The sequence below is a fragment of the Crassostrea angulata genome, chromosome 5, assembly GCF_025612915.1.
Source record: "Crassostrea angulata isolate pt1a10 chromosome 5, ASM2561291v2, whole genome shotgun sequence".
NCBI classification, from domain to species: Eukaryota; Metazoa; Mollusca; class Bivalvia; order Ostreida; family Ostreidae; genus Magallana; species Magallana angulata.
The window spans coordinates 10,732,046-10,746,059 of record NC_069115.1 but is presented as its reverse complement, the minus strand read 5'-3'; the positions used below and the strand labels follow the sequence as shown (position 1 = coordinate 10,746,059).

General features: G+C 34.4%; 2 protein-coding genes across 2 annotated transcripts; one reads left to right on the top strand and one right to left on the bottom strand.

Moving 5' to 3' along the window:
* Positions 1 to 718: 718 nt before the first annotated feature.
* Positions 719 to 6,472, top strand: LOC128185022 (uncharacterized). Its single transcript, XM_052854690.1, has 5 exons — positions 719 to 805; positions 948 to 1,044; positions 1,172 to 1,303; positions 5,683 to 5,747; positions 6,118 to 6,472. Exons 1-5 carry the CDS (start codon positions 719 to 721, stop codon positions 6,337 to 6,339), a joined length of 603 nt encoding a protein of 200 aa, XP_052710650.1. The 3' UTR covers positions 6,340 to 6,472.
* An 872-nt stretch (positions 6,473 to 7,344) lies between these two features.
* Positions 7,345 to 13,335, bottom strand: LOC128185009 (ficolin-2-like). The gene is made up of 6 exons (XM_052854680.1): positions 12,904 to 13,335; positions 11,687 to 11,771; positions 11,240 to 11,358; positions 10,019 to 10,115; positions 9,655 to 9,819; positions 7,345 to 9,199 (listed from the first exon to the last, which is right to left on the bottom strand). Exons 1-6 carry the CDS (start codon positions 13,240 to 13,242, stop codon positions 8,970 to 8,972), a joined length of 1,035 nt encoding a protein of 344 aa, XP_052710640.1. The 5' UTR covers positions 13,243 to 13,335; the 3' UTR covers positions 7,345 to 8,969.
* Positions 13,336 to 14,014: the final 679 nt, after the last annotated feature.

Here is a 14,014-nt window from a genome sequence, read left to right as displayed (position 1 = left end):
TTTTCGGTTTCTACAAGAAGTCATTAATTACGAATATGAAATTTGAGAGTAAAAAATATTTAATGATATGTTGTACGCGACTTGGTTGTAATGCATTCACGAGCATATGAACGACAATAAGAGAAATAAATAGTAACAGCTTGTCTTACGTTTAGTTGCATGATAAAATAAACTTTTTGAAGCATGAATGTCTACAATATAATCATTATAAGATAGCGACTTTTATATTCTACGAACTCCATGGCCGATTTCTATCTAGGAAAAAAATTAAGGTTAAATCCCAGTCTTAAATGTAATAATTACATGTACTACGTCTTACATGTTGCTTTTCCGCTTTTTTTATTGGAAGAATGGGGTTGGTGCCTTATATTAACGTTCCTTACGTCAGGCCGATTGACTGAAGGTAAATTTAATGTATATTTGTACTTTGTTTATTTGAAAACGATATCACTTCATTCACACTCAAATAACATGTACCTTACAGTCTCAAATCTTCATTGAACAGAGACACAACAACCCCCCCCCCCCCCCCCTTCGGAAAATGAAATTCGGAAACTGCACGGAACAGCTTTCTTTTTTTATCCTCGTGACGTTGTCTTTTAACGCATCATAATATCATGACGTCACAAACGTTGCGAACTTTTATCGTTGTCAATCGACAGATAAACACACGCTCTTATCGGCAAAATCAATTGCAAGGATTCAATTACTGATCAAGATGGAGAAAGCAGGGTTCGAGACTCGTTTGCGTTCACTGTTGGTGGACTACTTGTCCTCCACAAACACACGGAAAATGACGCCTGTGGTAAGTAGAACATTCAACATTACAAATACAGTTTATGTCTCAGCAATCACTAGACATTGTTCTATAGACAATGATCAAAATTGTGATGTTTTTATTTTATTTTATGTTAAATGTATGTTACTATTGTCAACTTATTTTGCAGAGAAAACACATCCTGCAGATTTTAATTTTTCTGAACGGAAAAGAGAACATCGGTCAGCTTGGTGGATTTTCTTATTCCAAGAATAAAGAAGTTGCTGGTTCGTATATCTATTACATCTCTTATAATCTGATATCTCGGTAAATTATTATAATCATTCACGTCGTTATCGATTGATTGATTGATTGATCGATTGTTTGATTGATTGTTTGATTGATTGATTTCAGATCAACAAAGGAAGTACATCCTGTTTGCGTTTCTCTTCATGGAGGCATTGAAAAAAAACACAGTGACAGAGACGGACTTGACCACCCTCCAGAGGATGTGGGGGCAGCACCTCCTGTCCCTGGTCAACAATGGTACGATTACGTACATACATTGTTCAATACTAGTTGATAAGTCTATATCCTAGCTAAACTGTCTATATGATAATCTACAATTATTAAATGCTTGAGCAGTCAATAGACCAGAATATTTTTCCCGAGGTGCAGGGAACAGCTCAGTATGATCTATTGCCCGAGGCCAACGGCCGAGGGCAATAGATCATACTGAGCTGTTCCCTGCACCAAGGGAAAAAATTCTGGTCTATTGACTGTTCAAGCATTAAATAATTGTTTTATTACCTAATTCCTTTTTTACTTTTCGGGGTTTATAATTTGCATATTGCAGATGGTTTTCGTGCCATTATGCAATATACTATGTTTTTTTTTTTTCATCTTTTACGTGCACAAAACCTGTTGCATGCATTACAACATCTCAATTTAATATTAGTTTACACAAAGAATGGGAAGTCTTCAACCCATTAGATTTTAAATCCATGTAGTCTTTTACCTTATATGAGGCTTTAAAACTGTTGATTATTTGATACTCCATTTTGATAGCATTGAATTTGGTTTCACCAAGTACTAAAAACAGCGTCTATGTAAAGGAATATACATTCCCTAAGAACTATCGAAAGGATGTAACATTAACATACCCGCGTTCTGAAATACGTTGCCGGTCCAATAGATCGCAGTCTATTGACCAGTGTCGTATAATTTAAGGTCCGCCCCGTAAAATGGTCCGGCCGGTCCTTTAATGTTAACATTTAAGGTCCGGCTTTCCCCTATAAGAAAAGGTCCTACCCGTAGTCACTTGTTAAAATTTCTCTTAAAGTAATTGTTCTTTTTGCTCGTTTACTTGTATTTTAAGTATGTCTTTGTTTACATAATCCAGTCGGCCATTTGCGTATTACTTTGTGGAATATCAAATATTCATAGCGGATTAGATTTTGACCAATTGTTTAAGAATCTGAAAAAAAGAAAACCAAGAGTATTTTGACAATAATTTGTACACACCATTTAGTCCCTTTGTTTTTAAATCTCTTCCGGTGTATATGTATTAGCAGAGGGTTACATGACAGGTAAAAACACGGGTAAAAGAAGCCCTGCAGGCATTCACACCTATGTTAATCACCCCTTAACTGAGAGAAAAAAAATGTCTCCGCTGTAGTGCTCTACGCAACTACATGTAAGATTGTCTTTTTAGCTTTTGCTTTGTTTATTTTTCAGAAGATCAGAAACTTCTGATAATATACTAATAACTTAAACGTCTCTAGGTAGATTTATCACAAGTTTAAGATCAATAATAAAAGGTCGCATATGTGTTTTACCGTAACAGAGGGTATACGTTGACAATATAGTGTATACATGTACGTACTGTGGTACAGTAAATATAAGGGCGAGAAAAGACAAAAGAAATTAATCAAATGATACGTGTACTTATAATTAAAAAGCATGTTTAAATTGACTACAGGTAAATTGTTTGAAAACGTAATAAAGGTGATAATGTTGTAATAATCTCTCTCTCTCTCTCTCTCTCTCTCTCTCTCTCTCTCTCTCTCTCATGCGCATGCAATATAGTTTAAAAAGTGTAAGTGTTTATTTCCGACAGTATTCGATCACCTCATTATTCTAAAAGACTTATTCCCTCTTTCTTTAATCAAACGTACAATACTTTTATATGTATATAATGATGCATACATGTAATTAAGCAAGGATTTGGAAACAAGTAAACACTATAGTTTTATTATAAGTAAATCCGTTTCCCTCGATAATGTTTAAATTCTATATCATAAAGCGCTTTAATGCAGAAATATATTTGTAAACTGCCTAAAAAAAATCCTTGTTGATTTAAGAAAAAAATTGTATCTCCATGGAGTAAAATATTGACGTCCTTATCAAATGGATAGTGTCTAGAGTAACAATCTTGCATTGGTATAGATTAATAACTCTCTCTCTCTCTCTCTCTCTCTCTCTCTCTCTCTCTCTGACATCCATGTTGGTGAAGTGTCTAGTTACATATCCTTCGATGCATCAATGGTATCATTGGTATATAGGAAAATACTTAATCAAGTTGACACTTGTATTGACTCTAATTTAGTGATGATCTTTTCTTCAGTGGGTAGGACCCAAAAATAAAGTTAAAGAAATGGTCCGCCACGTTGAAATACTGAATGCAGATAATTAATATTCATATGATAAATATTCGTATAAATACTTGTTTTGATTTATCCCTATAATCTTTTAATTTAGTGCTAGGACTTAATATTATGGCACAGAAAAGGTCCACTTGTTGAAATACCCAATGCAGAAAATTAACATTCATATTGATACTTGCTTTGATTGACCCCGATGTTCTTTTAATTTAGGGATAGGACCTAGATGTAATATTATGGCTCATTTAGAAAAGGTCAGCCCCATTGATCGAAATACTGTTTGCAAAAAATTCACAGTATGTTGACCCGATGACCTTTCATTTTAGAGGTAGGACCCAATAGTTCAAGAAAAGGTCCGCCTCGTTAAATGAACTGCATAGTCATGCATGAATGTAGTGAGTTTGTTATAGATTTTTATTGTGATATTTTTCAGTTGAACTACGTAATGTTGGAGTGGACATGAAACTGACTTCAGTGTAGGTTTTATTTTTTAAAATGTACTCAGAGTAGTTACACATTAACTGTAATAATATTTATATAAATAATTGTCATCGTAAAATACTTCAATTAAAGAGGCGAGACCCGATACATGTACATATATATGTACATGCATTGTGTCCTTAAAAATTAGTGTAATGTTAAGTAAGAGAAGTAGTAAAATTTATTTAAAATGAGATTTATCCCCCCCCCCACCCCCCCTATCCCCGGTCTGAACCTTTGGTGAAGTTGACTTTTTCTGGATAGAAATTCTTTTAATTAAAGTCATGTACACAACATGTTCCATGTAAATAACTAAAAATTAACGGAAAATAAACGATTAATGTACCCCCCCCACACCATTGCATATGAAAAAAAAAAATACCTTTTATATTCAGGTTGGGGTTGTTTAAAATAAATCGGAGCATTTTGTGTACATGACTTTAAAGGAATTTCTACCAAAACAGTGTCAACTACCCCATGGGTCTAAATTCAGGGGGGGGGGGGGTCCTGTCGACAAGCACCTGTGTTATTTTTTTTCTAGGAAGAAAATCGGATCCCTTTAATTTTTTTGCCAGAAGCAAAATGCATATACAGCCGAAGGAATAGGGATTTTTACTAATCTTACATGTATGTCTATAATTTCTCATGAAACAAATCAATTCCTTTGGATACTCCCCTTCCTTGATAATTATAGTTCGATCCAAATATAAAGTTTCAAATAGAAAGAGGGATAAAAGAACTGAATAATTTATAATAATTAGCATAACTTTCACTTAATTATATGCCCTAGTCACAGGGGCGTCGTATCTCTCTCTCTCTCTCTCTCTCTCTCTCTCTCTCTCTCTCTCTATCTCTCTCTCTCTCTCTCTCTCTCTCTAAATGTATTACATGTATTTATATATATGTCATAGAGAGTAGAGCGGATACGATGCCCCTGTGCCCTAGTGCAAATAAAAAGTAGCAATGATATCGCTTGCATGTACCGTTGAAATTGAATTGTAAAGAATATTTGATTTTAAAAAGGGTAACGTTTTTAAGCGTGTATCGTATTGGAAAGATGTGCAAAAAGAGGACGTTGGATATGTCCATTGTTTACATGATTATTTCAAACAGTCAAACACCTGAAGGTGTGAACCCCTCACACCTGCAGGGTGGATTGTGTATATACAACACCTGGTTAAAGCCATTGTTTAATTAATGACACCAATCAGTTTCATTTCCTGTTTATATAAGATAGACCGTCAAAACTAAAGTTGAAAGGAGAATCCAGTTTTAAACAGTAATAATTTTTGTGATTTATTTGTGTTCACCAAGCTACCTGTATAAGTATTTTCATTAATACTCTGTGCTGGATATTTACTGACTCACCTCGGGTAGGTACTCGTTTATAAGAATTAAAAAAATAATACCACTTATTTTGTAACAAAATAGTCGAAATTGAAATAATATAAATGAAAGAATATACCCCGGACCTTTAATGTTAGGCGGACCTTTTCTTATACGGGCCGGACCCTTTTAGAGCAAAGGCGGACCCTTAATGTTAACATTAAGGGTCCGCCCCGGACCATTTTACGGGGCGGACCTTAAATTATACGACACCGGCGGTCCAATAGATCGAAGTCTATTGACCGGCGGTCTAATAGATCGCAGTCTATTGACCGGCACTTCAAAATAGACGCAAATATTTAATTTGTAATAAAACAACAAAATCCCTTTGATTAGGTAATAAACGGTTATATGAATTATGGATTTTTAAAATTTGTTTTTTAAATTGATATTTAGGAATGGAAAAGGCCGCTGAGAGATACGAGAGGATTCTCCACGACAGCGAGAAGACAATATTCAACGTATGTAATGTATAAATTCACACCGCTTCGTCATCTATTCACTCCATTAAATGGTCATTTCTCACGTTAAATTTATCTTTTTCTAATATTATCCTCTGCCGATTTGAATGTTTACTATTCTGTATGGTTTGGGAGAACAAATACATAAAAATAAATTTCAAGATTTCTAGATGAAGGCTTTAGTTTTCTTGATAATACAGGTAGTATGCAAGGAAAGATAATGTTTATGTGAATATTTTTCATCACATAATTATGTACATTTTTAAGCATTCAGATTTGTATTAATATATTTGATTGATGTATCTTTTTCTAATGCCATAGAAAGGATTTGAAGCATGTTGTTTAAGTATATTTTTTCTTTGTATTTCAGATCAAACGATTTCAGCGAATTCTCCAGAAAGTTAGAAGTAACGACACCGGAACAAGGACCGGGACACAGACAAATCCTGATCACGTGACACCAGTAGTAGTCACCCCCTTCTCGTTAAGGAGACCAAGGATGTACGAGAGAATCGCGATGGTGCTGAGGAATGTGTTTGGGTCAGGCGATCCGAAGGATTTCTTCATGTTGAAGTTTTCGGACGGCCAATGAAGACCAAGACTTTGTGTGGCGTTTTAGTCACTGCATAGAATACCAGGTTGTGGCGTTTTAGTCTCTGTGGCTTCAGGGCACTGTTAATTGTGGCGTTTTAGTCACCAGACTATAGAAACTTTGGTGGCGTTTTAGTCACCAAACTTTTTGTGGCGTTTTAGTCACCAAACTGTCTACACTGTGGCGTTTTAGTCACAGTGAAATAAACCTTAAGTTATTAATCCTAAAAAAAAAATTGTTCTGTTGTAATTTCAGCAAATTATCATATAGATCTAAGACAATGTGCTTGAATCTGTCTCAAAAGCGTCATTTAGACACACAAACACATCAAGGAATCCTGTCTGATGTGGCGTTTAGTGTCTCGCTATAGGGCACTTAATTGTCGTGTATTAGTCACTAGACTGCCAAAAATTTATGTGGCGTTTTATTCACAAATAAACTTTTTTAATTAATTACACTTTTAAAAACGTTCGTTCGGCTGTAATTTTAAGCTTATCACATATCTGCATCGACTGTTACAATTGTCTGTACATTGCTTGTGCAACAAACAACAGATATCCTATTTAATTAAAAAAATCAAACCCAGTATTGGTTTAATTTATATTTCAAACCAAATTGTATGTATATTAAGCAAATTTCCTATAATTCATGTAGGCTGTTATGTTCCAGACTAAATGATATACATCCATGTTACAAACAAATCATTAAGATAACTTGGATTTATGAGACACCGATATAATATGTCCTTCCCCTTTATCATATTAAGGAAATAGTTGTAGTTAAAGAAGTGAAGAGAAATTATTGCATGTACGCGCGGCTTTGGGGGAGGGGGTCCGGACCCCCTGGAAATTACAAATTTACACAGGAAAATTAGAAAATATGCTGTGAACCCTTCTCCGACAAACATATATCACTAGCCCCCCCCCCCCCCTTTAAAAAAAAAACTTCTGGGTCCGCGCATGAATGCCTGTATGTTTTTTTTTTTAAAGATATAAACTAAAGGTCTTGTAATAATACGCCTACTGACACCTCTCTACCCACAACGTTTTTATTTTCGCCGTTCGGATTTCATTGTGGATTCATGAATTTATAAATAAAACGGTAGAGTGGCGCGGAGCGAACATCTTCAAAGATAACTGTATTATATATGAAGCTCCTACTGGATTTCGCATTCTTCATTTTCTACTAATTAAAATATCATCACGTTAAAAAAATGAACTATTTGTAACGAGCAACACCATTTTAACAGTTCTCTGTTTATTGAACAAAACTAATCCACGAGTTTCAGTATATAAACATTGGGTTTCTTTCAATAGTCATATGTCACAATGAAATTTCTGTCGATCCCTAATGAGCCAAAGTCAAACAACTTTTCATATTGAAAATAAAATTCAATCGCTAACAATGTACCTATATCGATATCATAACTTTGTTATGGTTACATTGTTAACAGTATTTAAAAGCTTAACTCAATTAAGAGGCACAATTCAATACAGAACGTTCATTTTAAGATGCTAATAAAGAAAATCGATATTGATTTTGTATGCTTGCCATCCCTGAGGTCAAAATTCCCTCATAAAAAAGTAAGTGGTTGCACGTGCCAAATAAATCAAACAAATATAAAACACAAATTTAAATAAAACGGTGGCAATGTATACAGTATATGGCCTCTCGAATCTATCTATGATGACTTTTTATTTGACTAGTATATACATTGTATACCCGAAGAAAATTTTGACCCTCTTTGCAAGAAGTAAATATTGAATTGACTTAAATGTACTTGGCTCTCCTTTGTTCTACAAAAATATAAACAATTTTATTTTTCAAAGGAAATAAGTAAAATGTAAACAATTGATCAGGAGGTTTCAATCTAATTTTCGATTTTAAAGCTCCTCGAAATGAAATTATTATAAAGAGATGTCTGTAAAGGCAGAGAAAGAGGGGGGCTTTGTTTTTGGACAGCTTTTTTTTCCTAATGCTTTATTGGGAAACTTGGATATAACTCAACCACACACACTATATGTTAATGTCTAATGGTACAGAAAAAGGTATTAGGAAATATTAAAGCATTTCTGCAAAAGGTACAAAATATTAAGTTCTATTTTAAGGTACAAAGTATTTCGGTCTTTATTTCAAAAGTAATGCTAAAAGAAATTGTGTTTGGAAACAACCAAAACACATTAACAATTATTGATACAACGTTTTAATATGATTATCGAATGAGATAATATTATCGGTGATTGTAGAATTTTAAATGAATTAAAATTGCTAATCATGACCATAACTGTGCCTAAATGATAAATTTTAGAGTTGTTCTTCTTTACTTGTAAAATATTATTCAAATGCAAGGAAATATTTGAAGTTCAATTGCAACTCCAGTACATTTCAATATTCAATTCGAATTTATCGACCTATATTTACAATACAGACAACCGTACAAATGAAATATCTTTATACCTTCTGACTTTTAGAAAAATATTTCTGAACTATACAATTTTGAAATGTCAACATAAATATATAAGTTCAAATAAATACTGTATTTGTCTAAATCACTCAAATAAGAAACCCTAAAAATCGTACTATTTTCGAGTTCAAACTTTTCAGTGAAGAAGTTAAAAAAAATAATCCATCTAATGTCGAATAAGCATCCTCGCAACCTTCAGAGGTTTGTACGATTCCCAGCCATGCCAGCCCATGACGTTATATCCGCTAGGTGCGTACGTCGCAGTTAATTTGATGCGCAGACAGCTCAAGTTCCACCAGGCCGTTAAATAGTCCACTGCGCAGTTTCCGGCATTGGTGTCATGATCAACGTCCTTTGCCGAAAATGGGGCGTTGTTATGATAAGACATACTGTCTCCTAATGGAAAAAAAAATACAACAGTTGTTTAATTTCAAAAACATGAACACTTCAACCGAAGATTGTTAAAGTACTTAAAGTTATCTATTATGAGGGCTTGATAATGTGGCTATTTTAAAACTGTATTGATAAGAGAGAAAAGCTCTGTTTAAAATACCAAAATTTAAAAGTTAAAATACATGTAATTTTTCTTTACTTAATTAATGACTGTTTATAGCTAAACAAAATTATATCTAAACTTTTAATGGGTAGTTTGTTATAATCATCCTGCCTCAATAACTGATATAAAGCGCTTTTGAAGCTCTGTACTTTCTTGATTAGTTTGAAGATAAAAATTGACAAGGATGCCTATAAACTGTGTTTATTGACGTAACAAAAAATATGGATGAAAATGAAAGACGGTAACACACACACATTTTATCCAGCACAATATTCTTCACGTGTAGAAGACCCACCTGCGGTGCCGGTGTAGCCAGACACCGTCATGAGGTAGTTAGTTGAGGCAGAGTCCACATTAAAACTGCTGTACTGTGCATAGCGAGTGTTCGAAAGGTAATCCTCGAATTCAAACCTCAGAACGTTGTTACCCGCCGCCGTCAGCAAGTGGATATACTTATTTCCTGTAATAGGAAATAATAATGAAAACAAAAATGGATAAAAATTGTCTTTCAATTTTCGTTAAATGGCATAACATACAATTTACTTCATTGTATATAATTGTAAAATTGCTCTCTGCTAATTTCTTTCTCTCTCTCTCTCTCTCTCTCTCTCTCTCTCTCTCTCTCTCTCTCTCTCTCTCTCTCTCTCTCTCTCTCTCACCGATCCAGGTTTCAGTATATGGACTACCAAATCCGTTCTCGTACTCGCTGTAGGTTTTATAGAAGTCCACACTCCCATCGTTTCTATCCATGATCACCTACAGAACGAGAAATAATTCATACGTTTATGATAGTATATGATACTGACATTCTTTAATGGTAAAATGCTAAAAATGATTTCTTTTTCTATATTTCTTGTTAGATATTTTAAATTATTTAATGTTTCACTTAAATTGAAATTTCCCTCATCTATTGAACACTGCGTTAACCTGTTTATTTATGAAAAAGGAACTCTGATATTGAAGGCCCCGCAATGATTAAATGTCATTCTCACATTTTGTCATTAGGTGGGCATACGCACCTATGTGTAAAACTAAATATTTATTGGTATTTTTCTTCCATTTGAATCGTTCTAATTAAGAAGTATTTAAAGAGCTCTTGATCGAAGTCGATTTTCATCAGAAGTCATTCTAAGGGAACGATAATTAGGAAATAATAAAAGTAAGTTAAGTGTCTAAAAATCATTTAAACGTCTTGGGACAATATTATTTGCATTGCATTTAAAGAAAGCATTAATTATTAATGTTGAATAAATATCGTACTAGTCATTGTTTTCTGTGACCAACCTGGATACTTAAAAAAACCAAAGGTATCTTGAAAATTGCACACAAATATGTTTCCATGGGACAATGGTCCTGTGTATGTTTAACTAATGAATGATTCTACTGTCTCGGTAAACATCGTGTATTACCACATGTCATATTTACATTAAAAGTTTCAGGTAATGAAGTGAAACCAGGCTAATACATACTTACATGTAACAAAGTTTATCATTGGTATTAAAATATCGGCTCTTAACTTGGAGTGCAGCTCGCACTAATGGTACATTGAACAATTTTAACAAACCCTTGGACTTCCGTGCAGCTCGCACTAATGGTACATTGAACAATTTTAACAAAACCTTGGACTTCCGGTAGGACGTAACTATATTTCTTGTGTCAAAACCATTCTCAAGTTTAAAATGACGCTGGTTTCAAGCAAAACTTGCACCGATTGCGTAGTCTTGGCTCAAAAGCCAGACAAATCCTGTTGATTTCAATGACACGAAATGCTGGCCACTCAGGCAGAGTGGCTAGCATCAAAATGGACAGACCTACGTCACATTGCTATATGACACAACTACGCAAAGTCCAAGCTCTTGTTAAAGTGGTTCTAAACATACCGTGTATCCAAAACCGTCCTTCATGACGCACTGAACATCTAGTGGAGCGCCATCTAGCATGATTGTATACACCCCGCTTACAGTAGTTGACATGGCAACGCAAGCGCAATCAGAACATCCTGTTTTAAAAAATATATATTTCGTTATTGAGAGGCGCAAAAGGCTTTTCTGACTTAGAAATTAAAACGGTTCCCTATTTCATACGAGAATATATATAATTAAAAACTGATGAAACAATGAAATACCCCCCCCCCCCTAAAAAAAATCCCAAAAATTTATATTAAAAATCATAACTAAATCCCCCTCCAGAATTCACAACCAAAACAAAATTACAGAACGAAACGAATACAAAAAAAATCAAGCACAGTTATATAGTTATATATGGGTTTTACGTGTATACAATGTATGTAAGTATGGGGAGTTGGTTGGATATGTTATATAATTTACCTCCGTACGTCCCTGCCGACTGTCCGGGGACAGGGTTACACGCCCCTGTCACTCTGTCAAACACCCCCACATCACAGTTAGTGATCTGAATACAGAAACATTGTAAGAAAAAAACCCTGACACAAAGTATCAAAAGAACGGCCGCAAATTAATTGTCCTTCAGCAATAAAAAGGAAGTCTAAAAGACGCAAATAAGAAACTTTTCATGTCATTAACTGCATCAAATGGAAGATACTGTGACTGACATATTAACTAACAAAGGGGTCGTTCGCATTAAATCTATTCAAATGTTTATGTACTTATTACGTAAAGGCGAAAAATCCTTATAGGCCTAACTTCAATTCTAATTGCTTTTAAAAACTGTTTAAAGATGCACAAGAAACATCAAAAATATCTATTCACTCAAATAGATAGGAATTTATTAATATATTTAACGTGAAATTAAACGTTTTTATGTATAGTCTCGTTCAGTCATATGCTTTCTATATGCGCTAAACGTCGAGGCTTAGAGAAGACAAATTAACATCTGGCTGAGCTAGAATTGCTAATAATAATATCATCGTAATATTGTGTAAACGATATACTAGTACTCTTATTAGCGGAGATTTATTTTCGTGATTCACGTGGTATATACTGACTCATGCCAATACATTTTCGCGACAAATAACTCTTTCACAGTCTTGTTGGTATATCAAACATACGTCAAAAACTGGTTCACGGCGAGAATTATTCGCGATGACCAGGCTCGCACGCGAATAAAAGGTTTGCCGTGTAGAACAGTAAGATTCATTTTTTGAAGATTTCCGTAAACTTCTGTTATTTTTGTACATGTAAGGCCGTTACAGTGAACAGGTATTTCATTAAAAATAGACATGATTCAGATGTTAATTTTTTTTTAGGAGATTTCAAAGTCGCGGAAAGGACAAAAGTCTCGAGAGAAAGTTGTTAAATTAAAGAAGTAAGTAAAGTTACATATAAATGTTCTGAGAAATCGTAGAGATATGAATTCTGTTCTTTCTCTTAATCTAAATTTTTTACGCCTGTAGCCGTGGAAGTTTATAAGTGGAATTCGCGATTACCTCTCATCCACGAATTAATATCCTCCACGTATTAGGGTTATAAATTCATATTACCTTTCGCATATATAAGGGCACACACGAAAATACGTCCCAACAAACATGTTTAATTTAATATCATATCAAAATTAAATATCTCACCAAATCGTAGTAATGGCAGATTTCATCGGCTTGAAATTCCAGAGAACCTTTGGAGGCCCCATTGGCCAAGCGGCAGGACTGACTTCCCCCTGATAGGGTGCAGACTTCGAATCCGTTACACTGCAGATCATACATACATTGTTTGGAACAAAATCCAGTCACGTCACCCAGCGTAGGCGCGGGGAGCTCCCTTAAAACATGGCTGGTGTTGCCGTAAAAATGGTTGCCTGTATGGGTAAAGGTCTCCTTCAGAACAATCGGGGCAGCGAGTGTTGGAGATAACGTTGCAATACTTGCAAGGACTGTAAATATTACTCTTTGGTTGAAAAACGCAGACATCTTATACTACTCTTTGCTCATAAGTTCGTTTGCCATGTGGGGTGAGCTTTTAATGTTTTCGATCTACGGAATCAATCGCAGAATCCAAACGGTAAACACAACATTTAAATATTAACAACAACCCCTAGGAACTGTCAGTGCTTATACCAAATATAGTTAGGTACACAGTATCCGAATCAATTAAAGAAAATCTTTTGTTTAAATATAATTGTTCGAAGTGTACCAATAATAACGATGATATTTCTTTCAATTCAATTTATTTCACTCAAACCGTCAACATGACGGTACATGCGGTGCATATATATATATATATATATAATCCAAAATGAGTGAAAGGTGATATCACACAGTATAAATAATCAAAAAAGAAAAAGAAAATGAACAGTTCCAAAGTTTCTATTCACTAGCGCTTTCTGGATTTACATCCTTCTTCAGGTGAATGTACATAAGTTATGAACTTGTTTTCCTTAGAAACGTTTACTATGACGTCATGATGTAACGAGAGTCTTTTCAGGGAAGGAATAAATCCATGACGTCATAATACAATATAACACGTTAAAGTTCGGGAAAACTGAATTAGACACAATATGATCATAACGACATCAATAAATTTACAAATACAAAGACTGGCTAGAACAAAGATGATTATACAGATATTTAATGTTTGTTGAGTTTTGGGGAAAATAATTTAATAAAATAGTTCTCTTTCACAAGTCTCATGGCGGTTGAATCGGTTTTAAGTTTATAAAATGGGAATACTTTATAATCTCCC

Excerpts from the sequence above, each read along its gene's own strand:
- LOC128185022 (XM_052854690.1), top strand. The coding sequence starts at position 719 with ATGGAGAAAGCAGGGTTCGAGACTCGTTTGCGTTCACTGTTGGTGGAC. Across the intron at positions 1,045-1,171 it reads CAAGAATAAAGAAGTTGCTG|ATCAACAAAGGAAGTACATC; the intron begins GTTCGTATATCT and ends GATTGATTTCAG. Across the intron at positions 1,304-5,682 it reads CCTGTCCCTGGTCAACAATG|GAATGGAAAAGGCCGCTGAG; the intron begins GTACGATTACGT and ends ATTGATATTTAG.
- LOC128185009 (XM_052854680.1), bottom strand. The coding sequence starts at position 13,242 with ATGTCTGCGTTTTTCAACCAAAGAGTAATATTTACAGTCCTTGCAAGT. Across the intron at positions 11,359-11,686 it reads GTCGGCAGGGACGTACGGAG|GATGTTCTGATTGCGCTTGC; the intron begins GTAAATTATATA and ends TTTTTAAAACAG. Across the intron at positions 10,116-11,239 it reads AGGACGGTTTTGGATACACG|GTGATCATGGATAGAAACGA; the intron begins GTATGTTTAGAA and ends CTCGTTCTGTAG.